Below are 18,327 nucleotides of genomic sequence, written 5' to 3' on the forward strand. Positions count from 1 at the left end.
TCGCTCCATGGTGCGACCGCACCTTGAGTATTGTGTTCAATTCTGGTCGCCGCATCTCAAGAAAGATATAGTAGAATTGGAAAAGGTGCAGCGAAGGGCGACTAAAATGATAGCGGGGATGGGACGACTTCCCTATGAAGAAAGATTAAGGAGGATAGGGCTATTCAGCTTGGAGAAGAGACGGCTGAGGGGAGACATGATAGAGGTATATAAAATAATGAGTGGAGTGGAACAGGTGGATGTGAAGCGTCTGTTCACGTTTTCCAAAAATACTAGGACTAGGGGGCATGCGATGAAACTACAGTATAGTAAATTTAAAACAAATCAGAGAAAATTTTTCTTCACCCAACGTATAATTAAACTCTGGAATTCGTTGCCGGAGAAAGTGGTGAAGGCGGTTAGCTTAGCAGAGTTTAAAAAGGGGTTGGACGGTTTCCTAAAGGACAAGTCCATAAACCGCTACTAAATGGACTTGGGAAACATCCACAATTCCAGGAATAACATGTATAGAATGTTTGTACGTTTGGGAAGCTTGCCAGGTGCCCTTGGCCTGGATTGGCCGCTGTCGTGGACAGGATGCTGGGTTCGATGGACCCTTGGTCTTTTCCCAGTATGGCATTACTTATGTACTGTACTGGCTGAGAAAGAGCCGTGCATAGCCTGTGCAGGTGTAGGAGATCTTGAAAACCTCAAAGGCTCTCAAGAACTAAGTTGGAGAGAAGGAGCGCAGTCACTGTGGCATGGACACTTCCTGTGCTTCGAAAATGTCAGTGCAGGGGAGGTGTGGGCAGAGTGCCTGGAGGGAGAACGATGGTGATGCTTCTTAGGCTTTTTACGCTGCAGGTCCCTCAATGTGCATAGCGCTGATGACCAGGACGTGGCATTCTTATAGGTACACGGTTCCAAGTCTAATGTTGGACCTTCTCAATGCTGTGCTGGTGCACCTGATGTTGATGCCAACGCCAAGTACCAATCCTGTACCATGCTCGATGCAGAACCAAGAGTCACAAAAGAAAGGGTAAAACAGCATACAAAACAATACAGAACAGATAATAAAAAGGACATTGATTATCTCAATCCTGAAGGCCAAGTGTTGCTTCTTTTTTGTTTCAATGCAGAACCAAAACATTTTTTTGTTGGATTCTGCGGGCTTGCACAGACAGGCAGAGGTTACACTGAATGTCCCGGTTCTCAAGACACACCTGAAATGGTCCTATTGCATCAAGTACAGTTCTTAAAGCCACTCGGCACCCTCGTTGACATGGAAAGATAGCAGACGCTAGGTCAAAGGGCTCTATGGACTGGGCAGCTCACGTAGTCACGTACCAAAAATAGTCTATGCTGCCTGGGCAAAGGAAGGGCGCAGCGGGCCCAAAGGCCAAAAATTGAAAAAATGAAAATTACTTTTACAAGATGCATAAAATGAATGTTTATTTATTTTTGTTACATTTGTACCCCGCGCTTTCCCACTCATGGCAGGCTCAATGCGGCTTACATATTGTATACAGGTACTTAGTTGTACCTGGGGCAATGGAGGGTTAAGTGACTTGCCCAGAGTCACAAGGAGCTGCCTGTGCCTGAAGTGGGAATCGAACTCAGCTCCTCAGTTCCCCAGGACCAAAGTCCACCACCCTAACCACTAGGCCACTGTTTAATACTGAAAAGAGGAAAATACAAAGAAAATATACATATCTAACCCCAAAAAGGAAGGCACCAAAAGGGTAAAGTTTGACGTGCTGAGGAGAGATTAAAAAAAAAAAACAACAAAAAAACCCCAACCTCTCTGCTCCGATAGACTGCTGGTCCCACGCTCCAGCATCAAGCAGGAAGGTACCCGCGCATGCGCAGCAGGGGCACTGCCTCAAAGATTTAAAGTGACAGTGTACTTATCAGTGTCTGCACTGGGCTCCGTGGATGACGTCACCCTCAATTAAGAATACTGGGGAGAGATTCTATATATGGTGCCTTAAAAAAAAAAAACTAACTTGTTCTAAACCCCCCCCCCCCCCCCCAATTAGTTCCAGTAGATTGATGGGCCACTGGGCTTCTACTGAGGACCACAGCCCCTGGGCAGTGAAATGGAGACAACATCCACTGAGGGGTGGGGTGGCCAACATGGAACTACCACATCATGCTGGCTCTCGCTTGCGGGGACCGAAACAAATGAAGACTGTAATCCCGAGACATGGGCAACCAACGAGAGACAAAAGTAAGTGCTGAAGAGGTATCATGAAAGCCCAGGCCAGGGAATTACATTGAGAGTCACTGCCATCAACCCCAGGACTTCCACATAGTCCCAAATGCGAGGGTTCTGGATCTGTAGCAAGCATTGAATCTGGTCTTGAATTTTGATTCCAGAGTTCCAGAAGGGAAACCTTGCCTTGGAGTATATCAAATCAGACCCCCCCCCCCCCCCCCAAATACTCCAGAGTCTGAGTGGGTTGCAGCTGACTCTTGTGAAGGTTGATAACCCAACCAATGGATTGAAGAAACGTTATCACCTGAGAAGTGATGGAGAGTCTTTCAGAATTCTAGTTTGTAACCTTCCCCGATGATCTCCAAGACCCACTGGTCTGACATTATCTTGACCTACTCCTCTTAAAAGTAGGAAAGATGACATCCAATGAACAACGACAAAGAGTGGACCGGGATCCCATCATTGCGAGGCGTTACAAGAAACGAGAGGCAAGGGTGGCACTGGACAATTGCTGCGAGGGTCTTTTGTCATTACAAAAGGCCTGTTTCATTGGGTACCGGGGTCTCCGATGGGCAGGAAACTGCCCAGGCCTATGTTGTTTCACCTCCTTGAGACGAGGCCAAGACTGGGATGACCTCAAAGAGAAATGAGACTCGTCCTCTGGCAGATGCCGAGTCTTAGTATCCCCCAAGTCCTTAACCAACTTTTCCAGGTCCTCCATGAAAAGTAGTTTGCCCCTAAAGAGTAGCTTAGTATGACACTGTTTGGATGCGACATCCGCCGACCAGTGGTACAGTCAGAGTAGACAGTGCGCTGTGACTGACAAGGTAAACTGCTTAGCTGAAGCCCTGAGAACATCATACAAGGCATCAGCCAAGTAAGCCAGACCTGTCTCCATGGCTGGAAAGTCCAAGAAAGAGGGATTATCTGCCACAGAGAAGGAATTGGCAGCCCGCTGGACCCAGGGAACTGCAGATGGAAGCTTGACGAGATAATGCAGAAATTTTGAATGAAAGCATTAAGGTAGACTCCAATTTCCTGTCCTGAACATCCTTAAGTGCTATACCACCTTCAACGGGAAGGGCCATCTGCTACCAAGTGCAAATCTTAAGAGAAAATCAAAAATCTTCCACAAATAACCCAATGGGCCAACTACAAGAGTGGAAGGAAATGTTGTACCAAGACACTCCAATGTGCTGAAAAACTGTTTTTTATAAAGCTACCAAAGCATCAACCTTAGGCACTGTCAACCCCTCTAATTCCACTGGAGCGATAAGCTACAAGCGGGCCATGGCTTTGGCCACCTTAAGGCTCACGTCCGGTGAATCCCACTGTGTGGAAATCAGTTACTACACAGCCTCATGTATTGGAAAAGATTTAGGAGGCTTCTTAGTGTCAGCCATCAGGGGATTAAGCAGTGCTGCCAGCTCAGCGGAGAAAGCTTTAATGTTCAGACTCTCCAGGGCTTTAGTGATAAAAGTAGCCAACTTCTCCCAATGGAACAGTACAAGGGATTATCCAGGTCATCCACCGGGAGCTCTCCTTCTTCCAGGGGTTCTGGTACTAGGGAGGAGTCAGATACCACTGACAAAGCTCCATCCGACACAGGAGGAGAAACAGGATCCATGTCAGGAACAGACTCTTCTCTCCTTTTTGCAACCAAAACTGCTGCCTGAGATCCTGCGCCCAGCTGTTGATAGGCAGCTATAGGAAGGGCCCTCTTTAATAAATATGCTTGATGTACTCCCGCTACCTTCAGGGTATGCAGGGAGGAAGTCTGATACTCCGATGCTGGGCCCCCTGAAGCAACCGCTTGCGACCCAAGAGAAGCCGTTTCTGTGAGAGAGAGAGAGAGACCTACAGCTGTCCAAAATGGTCACCACTGTCAATGATGACACAGACTGAGGGAGAACCGTGCAGGAATCTGTGGTGCCTGCTATAACCACAAGCCCTACCAGGCCAGTGCTAAAAGAACAACCCAGCTACTGAAGGCAAATAAAACACTGTCGCGAAGGAAAACTGAAAGAGGAGAAGTCGTGGTACAAGGCAAGCCAATAGCAATTGAAGTTTTAAAGGAGTACTCCCCGTGGGAAGCGCTGAGAGTTTCTCTGTGGAGGGAACAGCTGAGCAGAGCCGGATTTAAATTTCTCAACCCCCTGCAATTATTAGTATGTACTGGGATTTTTGCTGTTGTTGTTTTTCTCAGAAAGGAGAAGACAGTGGCCAAAAGGGGGAGGGGGGACCAGGTCCTACCAAGTGTACTCCAGAAGATACCAGCAGCAGACTACCTCTCTGGGCTCAACTGAACTTAAACAGAACAGGACCCTCAAAAATGCAGAAGAGACCAGAAGCTGCTAGGAGATCGTCCACCACCTGCTGGAAATAGAGGAATACTGACTGGCTGACCAGAATAAATGCCATTCTATATGACAGAGTTCAGTTGTGTCCTCTGTCTTCACCTGCTGGTAGATGGTCATAACCCATCAGTTTCTGGATTCATCTGCTTTGACAAGGAAGGTAATACTTTTAAAATTACTAGGATAAAATATTTTTTCACTGAAAAAATAGTTAAGCTCTGGAACTTGTTACCAGGGGATGTGGTTATAGCAGTTAGCATATCTGGTTTTAAAAAAGGTTTGGACAAGTCTGCTATTAAGATAGAAAAGGAGAAAGCCGCTGCTGTCCCTGGAATTAGTAGCATTGAATCTTGCTACTATTTGGGATTCTGCCAGGTACCTGTGACCTGGATTAGCCACTGCTGTAAGCAGGATACTGGGCTAGATGGACCATCGGTCTGCCCCAGTATGGCTGTTCTTATGAGTTATGTATGCCAGAAAGCAGTGGTAATTTTCTTGGCAAACTACAGTAGCAACAAACAAGTGGAGAAAGCATGTGCAGCAAGGCTCATGTAATTCTTTCCAACCCAGTTATATATGTATTTGTGTGAATTCATGTCTGTGTTGGGGTTTGGGAGCAGTTTGCAGGGTGGTGGGCAATTAGGTTTTAAGCGCGAAGGATGTTTGTGGAGTGATGGGCAGGAGCAGGAGGTTTTTGTTAAGGGGATAGAGGCAGTATGCAGTGTGATGGAGCAGTTGCACAGGAGTAGTTTTGGGAGTGAGGCAGTTTGGATTTTGTGTATGACAGCAGTTTGCAGGGTAGTGGGGTAGCTGGACAGAGGTATATTGGGGGTGAGATCTGTTATTTTAATGTTTATGTAAACTTTGTACACCGCACTGAACCCTGAAAAGGGGAGCTTAGCAGTATATAAGATCTGTTTTGATTTGATTTCAGACAGTTTGTAGGGTGGTGAGGCAGTTGTCTGGGGGTGTAGCAGCTATGTTTTGGGTGTGAGGGCAGCTATAGGGGAGTATTTTTGTTAGTTGGTGGGGCACTTGTAGGAGTCAAGTTTTGGGGGTGAGATAGTACTTAAACCAAATCCTCTTTTCTGTATTATCCCTATGTTCAACTACTGTGTTTCACCCTATCTAAGTTTGTATGCTACAGCAGCTGGAACCTTTTCCCCCAAAATGGACAGGGTGATTTTTGGAGACTTTATTTCTCTGGAACCCCTGGTCCAATTTTGTCAATTTTGTAACTTGTTGGAAAACCAAAGACACATCATGCCAAGTTTCAACCCATCCCTTTAAATTTTTTGAGAGTTATTTTGTCCCTCAAATGGGCAAACATTCTGAACCCTCCTTTGTTTCAATTTCCATTAGGTTGGAAAGAATAAATATACTGGGTAACGAGAAATCTCTCAGTCCACGCCAGCTACAATGGACAAAATGCCACAAATTCAAAAAGGTATTGGTTCTGGCAGAAACTCACCAGTGCCGGTGACTACTTCTGCACAATGAATGACACATATGTGACAAGCCATGAGGATGCAGGGCCAGTGTTAGGGCATAGCAAACAGGGCAACTATCCTGGACCCCTATGCCACAGGGAGCCATCTGCCTCAAGCTGAAGGAAGAATAGCTTGCAGGCAGGCATTGGGAACCCCTGCATGTCTACCCCAACCCTATGAGGGTGAGACATGAAGCCTTTATCCCAAAGGTTTCTCTAACACCCAATAATTCCATCAGTTTCTTTTTTGTTTAAACAGCAGACGTCTAAACTCCTAAACAGAAGAAATTTTCCTCACTATTCAGTCAAAACGTATGTTGCAGCTCTTATCCCAATTCAAAGGTTCCCTCTTAACCACAGTGGGATTCAAGGAGGTTTAACAGACAGGAGATGAAGTGATGTCAGAACACTGAAACCAATTAGGTCAGTCTAAGTTTCCCCTTCCCTGTGGAGGCGTCATCCTCGTTCACTCAAAACAAAGCAAGCAAACCTATGAGCTGATGCATCCACCTTGTTATTCTTTATTGTTGGTAGCATTTTAATTTAATCTCACTTATATTTTCAAACATGCCAGCTTGTGCAGCATACAGATGTACACAGAGGAAGTATAATAACGGAATAACTTTTCACAGGTAGAGTAGTAATTTGTTATAAATCTTAATCAGTGGTCAGTAGGAGGGGCTGGTTACAGGGACACTCTAGAACGTGCTATATTCGTGCAAAGATTTTTTTTCTCCTAGTAAAGGGCCACCAAAACAGACATCATGTTATGAGAATCAGGTGCTCAACATTCAGAGTTTCTATCTATTTATTTATTTATGACATTCATTTCCCACACTTAACAAGTATTAGATTAAAACCAGGGAGCATTTGAAAGCTTCTTTTTTTCCCTGTGCCTAGATCAAAAGAGAAAGATGGTTTGTGGGAACTTGCTCCTTCTGTTTTGAAGAATGCAATGATATAAAAATGCACTTAATATTGTTCATTACTATTGTTTACTACTGGTTGCTATACAGCAGAAATTAACCAAGTCAACTTCATGCTTTGCAATATAATTTTTAATAGCATTTTCTCTGTTATTACCCAAATACAAATAAAATTATAATGTTAATTATACGACCGTGTCTGCCTCTTATGGTAGTTAGGATAACCTGGTCCTGGAGTTACCCAAGGCAGTCAGGTTTGTCAGGATATTTTATTTATTACATTTGTACTCCACGCTTTCCCACACGTGGCAGGCTCAGTGCGGCTTACATAGCAACAATATAAATAATACAAAGTCGTAATAAGAATATACAGTTTGTGGTAAACGCAAAACTAATGGGGTTAGCGGAAAGTAAGTAAAACATAGGAGGAATTGGGTTCAGAAGGAAATGAGCATATTGACAATGAATGTTCATGAGAGAGATTTGCATACAGTGGAGGCAGTGCTCGTTATGAAATGCTTTGAGTCCTACTGATCTGTACAGTCACTTAACCCTCCATTGCCCCATGTAAGCCGCATTGAGCCTGCCATGAGTGGGAAAGCGCGGGGTACAAATGTAAAAAAAAAATAAATAAAAAAAATCTGTTGAGTTATTTTGGCAGGTGGCAGTCAGGTGGGCTTATAGGAAGGGAGGGAGTACGGGAGGGGGAAGGTTTCTTGGGGTATGTTCTCTGTAAAAGTTTTATTGTGCTATGTTGGATGGTTTACTGTTTTTTCTTGTTCTGTATGAAGCTTATCAACCAACATGTTTTGCTTTTAATAACGATGAATAAAACATAAAAAATAAGTTTTGGATGTTACTGAATCCTATTATTCTGTCTCACTATTTCCAGTTTTGGCACAGTATGAGACATCACAAGAACAAAATAAGAAAACCAAAGGGCTGCATTAGGGGCTTATAGCCCATTTAGTTATGTTTCAACAATGAGAGATCTGTTCAACAGAAAATATTTTTATTATTTTGACTTATAAACCACTTGTCCCTGAAACATGCTCAAACAACAAACTAATCCATGTGTGTATCTAAAGGTAAACTTCTACAAAACACATGAAGATGTGATTCCATGTGCCCAATGAAAGGAGAGTTTAATTCTACTTCCATTTAATTTCAATATATTCCATCATCTTTTTAACACCAGACTTCCCAAGGCAGATTACAACATTTAAGATGAAGCCATCAGGAAACAGGATATCCTCTATTCAATTTGGCCATCTGTATTGTATACCGTGTATTATTTAGTTTTTAGTATAGAAAATGAGCACAAAATACAGTTTACAATTGCTGCTTCTACCAGCTATAATAATTTTAAGCTGTTTTAGTGATATTCAATTATTTCATGTCATGATATTCATATCTACATATGGGAAGCTTTCAAATAAATTCAAAAGCTGTCCAATAAGTTAAAACTTTTGTCAACTGCCTATCCAACTGAAACAGCTTTAGAGTTGTTACTGATGGACCAACAATAAAAAAAACTATTTGGATGCAAGTCCTCATAGGCTTACTTGCTTGTCTTGGGCGGACTGGATGGACCATGCAGGTCTTTTTCTGCCGTCATCTACTATGTTACTATGAGTGAACGGGGATGACGGTTGCGCTGGGAATGGGAAACGTACACCGTCCTAATTGGCTTCCTTGCTTCCAGTGGACTAGATAGGCTCACTTCCACTCCTGTTTATTAAGGGATTCACAGAATATTCATTCATAGTCCCACAGAATTGTATGGACTGGATGGACCATGCAGGTCTTTTTCTGCCGTCATCTACTATGTTACTATGAGTGAACGGGGATGACGGTTGCGCTGGGGAATGGGAAACCTACACCGTCCTAATTGGCTTCCTTGCTCACTTCCACTCCTGTTTATTCATTCATAGTCCCACAGAATTGTATGGACTGGATGGACCATGCAGGTCTTTTTCTGCCGTCATCTACTATGTTACTATGAGTGAACGGGGATGACGGTTGCGCTGGGAATGGGAAACGTACACCGTCCTAATTGGCTTCCTTGCTCACTTCCACTCCTGTTTATTCATTCATAGTCCCACAGAATTGTATGGACTGGATGGACCATGCAGGTCTTTTTCTGCCGTCATCTACTATGTTACTATGAGTGAACGGGGATGACGGTTGCGCTGGGAATGGGAAACGTACACCGTCCTAATTGGCTTCCTTGCTCACTTCCACTCCTGTTTATTCATTCATGTTTTGAGTGAACGGGGATGACGGTTGCGCTGGGAATGGGAAACGTACACCGTCCTAATTGGCTTCCTTGCTCACTTCCACTCCTGTTTATTCATTCATGTTTTGAGTGAACGGGGATGACGGTTGCGCTGGGAATGGGAAACCTACACCGTCCTAATTGGCTTCCTTGCTCACTTCCACTCCTGTTTATTCATTCATGTTTTGAGTGAACGGGGATGACGGTTGCTCTGGGAATGGGAAACCTACACCGTCCTAATTGGCTTCCTTGCTCACTTCCACTCTTGTTTATTCATTCATAGTCCCACAGAACTGTATGGACTGGATGGACCATGCAGGTCTTTTTCTGCCGTCATCTACTATGTTACTATGAGTGAACAGGGATGACGGTTGCGCTGGGAATGGGAAACGTACACCGTCCTAATTGGCTTCCTTGCTCACTTCCACTCCTGTTTATTCATTCATGTTTTGAGTGAACAGGGATGACGGTTGCGCTGGGAATGGGAAACCTACACCGTCCTAATTGGCTTCCTTGCTCACTTCCACTCCTGTTTATTCATTCATAGTCCCACAGAATTGTATGGACTGGATGGACCATGCAGGTCTTTTCTGCCGTCATCTACTATGTTACTATGAGTGAACGGGGATGACGGTTGCGCCTGGGAATGGGAAACCTACACCGTCCTAATTGGCTTCCTTGCTCACTTCCACTCCTGTTTATTCATTCATAGTCCCACAGAATTGTATGGACTGGATGGACCATGCAGGTCTTTTTCTGCCGTCATCTACTATGTTACTATGAGTGAACGGGGATGACGGTTGCGCTGGGAATGGGAAACCTACACCGTCCTAATTGGCTTCCTTGCTCACTTCCACTCCTGTTTATTCATTCATGTTTTGAGTGAACGGGGATGACGGTTGCGCTGGGAATGGGAAACGTACACCGTCCTAATTGGCTTCCTTGCTCACTTCCACTCCTGTTTATTCATTCATAGTCCCACAGAATTGTATGGACTGGATGGACCATGCAGGTCTTTTTCTGCCGTCATCTACTACGTTACTATGAGTGAACGGGGATGACGGTTGCGCTGGGAATGGGAAACCTACACCGTCCTAATTGGCTTCCTTGCTCACTTCCACTCCTGTTTATTCATTCATCTTTTGAGTGAACGGGGATGACGGTTGCGCTGGGAATGGGTAACCTACACCGTCCTAATTGGCTTCCTTGCTCACTTCCACTCCTGTTTATTCGTTCATAGTCCCACAGAATTGTATGGACTGGATGGACCATGCAGGTCTTTTCTGCCGTCATCTACTACGTTACTATGAGTGAACGGGGATGACGGTTGCGCTGGAATGGGAAACCTACACCGTCCTAATTGGCTTCCTTGCTCACTTCCACTCCTGTTTATTCATTCATGTTTTGAGTGAACGGGGATGACGGTTGCGCTGGGAATGGGAAACCTACACCGTCCTAATTGGCTTCCTTGCTCACTTCCACTCCTGTTTATTCGTTCATAGTCCCACAGAATTGTATGGACTGGATGGACCATGCAGGTCTTTTTCTGCCGTCATCTACTACGTTACTATGAGTGAACGGGGATGACGGTTGCGCTGGGAATGGGAAACTTACACCGTCCTAATTGGCTTCCTTGCTCACTTCCACTCCTGTTTATTCATTCATGTTGTGAGTGAACGGGGATGACGGTTGCGCTGGGAATGGGAAACCTACACCGTCCTAATTGGCTTCCTTGCTCACTTCCACTCCTGTTTATTCGTTCATAGTCCCACAGAATTGTATGGACTGGATGGACCATGCAGGTCTTTTTCTGCCGTCATCTACTACGTTACTATGAGTGAACGGGGATGACGGTTGCGCTGGGAATGGGAAACTTACACCGTCCTAATTGGCTTCCTTGCTCACTTCACTCCTGTTCATTCATGTTGTGATGTGAACGGGGATGACGGTTGCGCTGGGAATGGGAAACCTACACCGTCCTAATTGGCTTCCTTGCTCACTTCCACTCCTGTTTATTCGTTCATAGTCCCACAGAATTGTATGGACTGGATGGACCATGCAGGTCTTTTTCTGCCGTCATCTACTACGTTACTATGAGTGAACGGGGATGACGGTTGCGCTGGGAATGGGAAACTTACACCGTCCTAATTGGCTTCCTTGCTCACTTCCACTCCTGTTTATTCATTCATGTTGTGAGTGAACGGGGATGACGGTTGCGCTGGGAATGGGAAACCTACACCGTCCTAATTGGCTTCCTTGCTCACTTCCACTCCTGTTTATTCGTTCATAGTCCCACAGAATTGTATGGACTGGATGGACCATGCAGGTCTTTTTCTGCCGTCATCTACTACGTTACTATGAGTGAAAGGGGATGACGGTTGCGCTGGGAATGGGAAACTTACACCGTCCTAATTGGCTTCCTTGCTCACTTCCACTCCTGTTTATTCATTCATGTTGTGAGTGAACGGGGATGACGGTTGCGCTGGGAATGGGAAACCTACAACCGTCCTAATTGGCTTCCTTGCTCACTTCCACTCCTGTTTATTCGTTCATAGTCCCACAGAATTGTATGGACTGGATGGACCATGCAGGTCTTTTTCTGCCGTCATCTACTACGTTACTATGAGTGAACGGGGATGACGGTTGCGCTGGGAATGGGAACTTACACCGTCCTAATTGGCTTCCTTGCTCACTTCCACTCCTGTTTATTCATTCATGTTGTGAGTGAACGGGGATGACGGTTGCGCTGGGAATGGGAAACCTACACCGTCCTAATTGGCTTCCTTGCTCACTTCCACTCCTGTTTATTCATTCATAGTCCCACAGAATTGTATGGACTGGATGGACCATGCAGGTCTTTTTCTGCCGTCATCTACTATGTTACTATGAGTGAACGGGGATGACGGTTGCGCTGGGAATGGGAAACCTACACCGTCCTAATTGGCTTCCTTGCTCACTTCCACTCCTGTTTATTCATTCATGTTTTGAGTGAACGGGGATGACGGTTGCGCTGGGAATGGGAAACCTACACCGTCCTAATTGGCTTCCTTGCTCACTTCCACTCCTGTTTATTCATTCATGTTTTGAGTGAACGGGGATGACGGTTGCGCTGGGAATGGGAAACCTACACCGTCCTAATTGGCTTCCTTGCTTACTTCCACTCATGTTTATTCATTCATAGTCCCACAGAATTGTATGGACTGGATGGACCATGCAGGTCTTTTTTCTGCCGTCATCTACTATGTTACTATAAGTGAACGGGGATGACGGTTGCGCTGGGAATGGGAAACCTACACCGTCCTAATTGGCTTCCTTGCTCACTTCCACTCCTGTTTATTCATTCATGTTTTGAGTGAACGGGGATGACGGTTGCGCTGGGAATGGGAAACCTACACCGTCCTAATTGGCTTCCTTGCTTACTTCCACTCATGTTTATTCATTCATAGTCCCACAGAATTGTATGGACTGGATGGACCATGCAGGTCTTTTTCTGCCGTCATCTACTATGTTACTATAAGTGAACGGGGATGACGGTTGCGCTGGGAATGGGAAACTTACACCGTCCTAATTGGCTTCCTTGCTCACTTCCACTCCTGTTTATTCATTCATGTTGTGAGTGAACGGGGATGACGGTTGCGCTGGGAATGGGAAACCTACACCGTCCTAATTGGCTTCCTTGCTCACTTCCACTCCTGTTTATTCGTTCATAGTCCCACAGAATTGTATGGACTGGATGGACCATGCAGGTCTTTTTCTGCCGTCATCTACTACGTTACTATGAGTGAAAGGGGATGACGGTTGCGCTGGGAATGGGAAACTTACACCGTCCTAATTGGCTTCCTTGCTCACTTCCACTCCTGTTTATTCATTCATGTTGTGAGTGAACGGGGATGACGGTTGCGCTGGGAATGGGAAACCTACACCGTCCTAATTGGCTTCCTTGCTCACTTCCACTCCTGTTTATTCATTCATAGTCCCACAGAATTGTATGGACTGGATGGACCATGCAGGTCTTTTTCTGCCGTCATCTACTATGTTACTATGAGTGAACGGGGATGACGGTTGCGCTGGGAATGGGAAACCTACACCGTCCTAATTGGCTTCCTTGCTCACTTCCACTCCTGTTTATTCATTCATGTTTTGAGTGAACGGGGATGACGGTTGCGCTGGGAATGGGAAACCTACACCGTCCTAATTGGCTTCCTTGCTTACTTCCACTCCTGTTTATTCATTCATAGTCCCACAGAATTGTATGGACTGGATGGACCATGCAGGTCTTTTTCTGCCGTCATCTACTATGTTACTATGAGTGAACGGGGATGACGGTTGCGCTGGGAATGGGAAACGTACACCGTCCTAATTGGCTTCCTTGCTCACTTCCACTCCTGTTTATTCATTCATGTTTTGAGTGAACGGGGATGACGGTTGCGCTGGGAATGGGAAACCTACACCGTCCTAATTGGCTTCCTTGCTTACTTCCACTCATGTTTATTCATTCATAGTCCCACAGAATTGTATGGACTGGATGGACCATGCAGGTCTTTTTTCTGCCGTCATCTACTATGTTACTATGAGTGAACGGGGATGACGGTTGCGCTGGGAATGGGAAACCTACACCGTCCTAATTGGCTTCCTTGCTCACTTCCACTCCTGTTTATTCCTTCATAGTCCCACAGAATTGTAGGCTAGGACGAAACATTACTGCAATGAAATTACACGGCTGTCTGTGCCTAGCCACTTATCTCCCCATGCGGGGAAGAGCGAATCGTAGTGTCAGCTGCAGTGTGGGCTGCAGTTCAAAAGGGACGTCACACAGCCACTGCCTCAGACCGCGCGCGCCCCCCCCCCCCCCCCAAGGAATGGTACGTTCCGCTCTCGTTAAGCCCCAGCTTACCGTTCTCCTCAGTATGGGCAGTGGGGGCCGACCTCTGCGCACCTGGCCACTTTCCCACCAGCACAAAGAGCAGCAAGCCAAAAGCGCCGAGAAGCACCGAACCCGCAAATAACGCCGCCACCGCTTCCATCCTCTCAGACGCCGTCCTGACCCCTGTTCTCGCCACCGTGCGCGCACTCAAGGGCCACGCGGACGGACAACGTGGCTCTTGGGTGCGCGCACGGAAGGGAGGCGGAGGAGGCGGGAGCGAGGCGGCGTTCTTTCGCTCGGCCGTGCTAGGGAGGGACGAGGGAGACAGTGAAAGGTCGCTGGCAGTGTTGCCGGGTGGGCGCTTTTCCGCGACCCGCCGCGGGTTGCGGTTTTTTGGGCTTCTTTTTTTGGTTTTTGGGCGGTTTTTTCGGCCGCGGGGGGCGGGGCCGATGACGTTTTGGGCGGGGTTGATGACGGCGGGGGCGGGGTGATGACGCGGGGGGGTGGTCGGGGGCGGGGTTTGAGTTTGGGCGGGTTTTGGGCTGGATTTAGGCTCGTGACAGTGAAAGGTCGCTGACAGTGTTGCCGGGTGGGCGCTTTTCGGGTCGCGGTTTTTTGGGCTTCTTTTTTGGTTTTTGGGCGGTTTTTTCGGCCGCGGGGGGCGGGGCCGAAGACGTTTTGGGCGGGGCCGATGACGGCGGGGGCGGGGTGATGACGCGAGGGGGGCGGGGCGGGGTTTGAGTTTGGGCGGGTTTTGGGCTGGATTTAGGCTGGTTTGGGTGGGAAAAAAATTTTCCACCTGGTAACCAGTGTTGCCAGGTGGGCAGTTTTACTGCCCAATTGGGCGGTTTTCCGCGACCCGCCGCGGGAAATTTTTGCCCGCAGGTTGCGGATTTTTGGGCTTCTTTTTTGGTTTTTGGGCGGTTTTTTCGGTCGCGGGGGTCGGGGCCGATGACGGGGGAGGCGGGGCCGATGACGGCGGGGGCGGGGTTGATGACGGCGGGGGCGGGGGGGTGGTCAGGGGCGGGGTTTGAGTTTGGGCGGGTTTTGGGCTGGATTTAGGCTCGTGACAGTGAAAGATCGCTGCCAGTGTTGCCAGGTGGGCGGTTTTCCGCGACCCGCCACGGGAAATTTTTGCCCGCGGCGGGTCGCGGTTTTTTGGGCTTCTTTTTTTCTTTTCCGCGGTTTTTCGGGCGGTTTTTTCGGCCGCGGGGGGTGGGGTTAGTGACGTTTTGGGCGGGGTTAATGACGTTTTGGGCTGGTGACGGGGGAGGCGGGGCCGGTGACGGGGGAGGCGGGGCCTGTGACGGCGGGGGGGGGGGTGTCAGGGGCGGGGTTTGAGTTTGGGCGGGTTTTGGGCTGGATTTAGGCTGGTTTGGGTGGGAAAAAATTTTTCCACCTGGCAACATTGCCAGTGTTGCCAGGTGGGCGGTTTTCCGCGACCCGTTGCGGGAAATTTTTGCCCGCGGCGGGTTGCGTTTTTTTTGGCTTCTTTTTGGTTTTTTGGGCGGTTTTTTTCGGCCGCGGGGGGGCGGGGCCAATGACGGGGGAGGCGGGGCCGATGACGGCGGGGGCGGGGTGATGACGCGGGGGGGTGTCGGGGGCGGGGTTTGAGTTTGGGCGGGTTTTGGGCTGGATTTAGGCTGGTTTGGGTGGGAAAAAATTTTTCCACCTGGCAACATTGGTCGCTGCAGTTGTTTTTGCTAGGGTAGGGGTGAAAGAAACAAAGCTCCAGGGTGTTCGGGAAGGGTTGTGGTTTGGGTGCAGTTTGGTTCCAGGGGTGAAGGCTGGGGCAGTAGCAGGAGGTATTTTTTTGAGGGGCTAGAGGCACTATGATGGAGCCAGTGGTGTGCTGGAGCAGGCTCTCACAGGCTCGCAAGAGCCGGTTGTTAAGTTTTTAAGAATTTTGGGAGCCGGTTGTTAAAGTAGAGCCCTCCATGGCTACTTTAACAACTGGCTCCCAAAATGTGGGCTTGGGCCCCCTGCTGAATTATCTTTTACTTTGCTGGTGGGGATGCTGAGCCCTGCCAGCCAAGACTACTGCTGCTCCCTGGCTCTGGGCAGCAGGCTGGGACTTCTCGGGCATGTGAGAGAAGTTCCAGTGTGCTGCTCAGAGCAAGACGTTGGGAGTGGTGGCAGTCCATTTATTGGCTGCCAGCAAAGGTATGCCTAGCGTGCCCGCACGAAGGGAGGGAGGAGAGAGAGGCAAGTGTTGCTCCCCCCCTCCACCCGGCCACCCTTGGCCCAACTGCAGAGCTGGCTACGTCCGGAGAAAGAGCCTGTTGTTAAAAATTTACCAGCACACCCCTGGATGGAGCAGTTATATAGGAGTAGGTTTTTTTTTTTTTTTTGGGGGGGGGGGGGGGTGAGACAGCTTAGTTTTGGGTATGAAGGGGAGTATTTTTGTGAGTTGGTAGGGACCAAGGAATTTTAATAAACAGGAGTGGAAATGAGCCTATCTAGTCTACTGTAAGCAAGGAAGCCAATCAGGACTGGCTAAGTTTCCCCTTCCCAGCGCAGCCGTCATCCCCGTTCACTTAAACTGCTGCATCCACATTATCGGTTGTTTTTTTGTTTTTTTTTTTATTGTTGGGCCATCTGTAACAAGTCTAAAGTTTTTCAGTTGGCTAGGCAGTGCCTTAAAAGATGGAGGACAAAAGTTTTGTCATGGCAGAATAAAAACTTTTACAGAGAACATACCCCAAGAACCCTCCCTCCCAAACCACCTATTTCCATCCACCAAAATAACTCAACAGATTTATTTATTTTTGTTACAGTTGTACCCCGCGCTTTCCCACTCATGGCAGGCTCAATGCGGCTTACATGGGGCAATGGAGGGTTAAGTGACTTGCCCAGAGTCACAAGGAGCTGCCTGTGCCTGAAGTGGGAATTGAACTCAGTTCCTCAGGACCAAAGTCCACCACTCTAACCACTAGGCCACTCCTCCTACAGATCAGTAGGATTCAAAGCATTTCATAACGAGCACTGCCTCCACTGTATGCAAATTTCTCTCATAAATATTCATTGTCAATATCCTGACTGCCTTGGGTAACTCCAGGACCAGGTTATCCTAACTTCAGCAAGAGGTAAACACAGTTGTATAATTAACATTATAATTGTATTTGGGTAATAACAGAAAATGGTATTAAAAATTATATTACAAAGGATGTAGATGACTTGGAGGCATATTTTCAAAGCACTTAGCCTTCCAAAGTTCCATAGGTTTCTATGGAACTTTGGAAGGCTAAGTGCTTTGAAAATATGCCTATTGGTTAACTTCTGCTGCATATCAACCATATATAATAGTAATAAACAATATTAAGTGCATTTTTATAATATAGCATTGCATTCTTCAAAACAGAAGGAGCAAGTTCCCACAAACCATCTTTCTCTTTTGATCTAGGCACAGGAAAAAAAAACTTACAAATGCTCCTTGGTTTCAACCTAATATATGTTAAATGTGGGATATGAATGTCATAAATAAATAAATAGAAACTCTGAATGTTAAGCACCTGATTCTCATAACATTATGTCTGTTTTAATGGCCTATTACCAGGAGAAAAAAATCTCTGCACAAATATAACAGTGGTAGGGCGTCCCTGTAACCAGCCCCTCCTACTGACCACTGATTAAGATTTATAACAAATTGCTACGCCGACGACACCCAGCTTTATCTCTCCACACCAGACATCACTGCGGAAACCCCGGCCAAAGTATCGGCCTGCTTATCCGACATTGCTGCCTGGATGTCCAACCGCCACCTGAAACTGAACATGGCCAAGACCGAACTTATTGTCTTCCCACCCAAAGCCACTTCTCCTCTCCCTCCACTCTCTATCTCAGTTGATAACACCCTCATCGTCCCTGTCTCATCTGCCCGCAACCTCGGTGTCATCTTCGACTCCTCCCTCTCCTTTTCTGCACATATCCAGCAGATAGCCAAGACCTGTCGCTTCTTTCTCTATAACATTAGCAAAATTCGCCCTTTCCTCTCTGAGCACACCACCCGAACTTTTATCCACTCTCTCATTAACTCTCGCCTTGACTACTGCAACCTACTCCTCACTAGCCTCCCACTAAGCCATCTATCCCCCCTTCAGTCCGTTCAGTACTCTGCTGCTCGTCTTATCTTCCGCCTCGACCGATATACTCATATCACCCCTCTCCTCAAGTCACTTCACTGGCTTCCGATCAGGTACCGCATACAGTTCAAGCT

The 18,327-nt window shown here is 47.1% G+C and overlaps 1 protein-coding gene across 1 annotated transcript in view; it reads right to left on the reverse strand.

Annotated features, from left to right (window-relative positions):
- The window catches only part of TBL2 (transducin beta like 2), a 77,651-nt gene extending 63,318 nt beyond the window's left edge, over positions 1 to 14,333 (reverse strand). The window contains exon 1 of the mRNA XM_030185807.1: positions 14,142 to 14,333. Coding sequence (XP_030041667.1) covers positions 14,142 to 14,271 — 130 coding nt within the window. The 5' untranslated portion in view covers positions 14,272 to 14,333. The remainder of the gene's footprint in view (positions 1 to 14,141) is intronic.
- Between the last annotated feature and the right edge of the window lie 3,994 nt (positions 14,334 to 18,327).

The sequence above is a fragment of the Microcaecilia unicolor genome, chromosome 13 (genome assembly GCF_901765095.1).
Source record: "Microcaecilia unicolor chromosome 13, aMicUni1.1, whole genome shotgun sequence".
In the NCBI taxonomy this organism is placed as follows: Eukaryota; Metazoa; Chordata; class Amphibia; order Gymnophiona; family Siphonopidae; genus Microcaecilia; species Microcaecilia unicolor.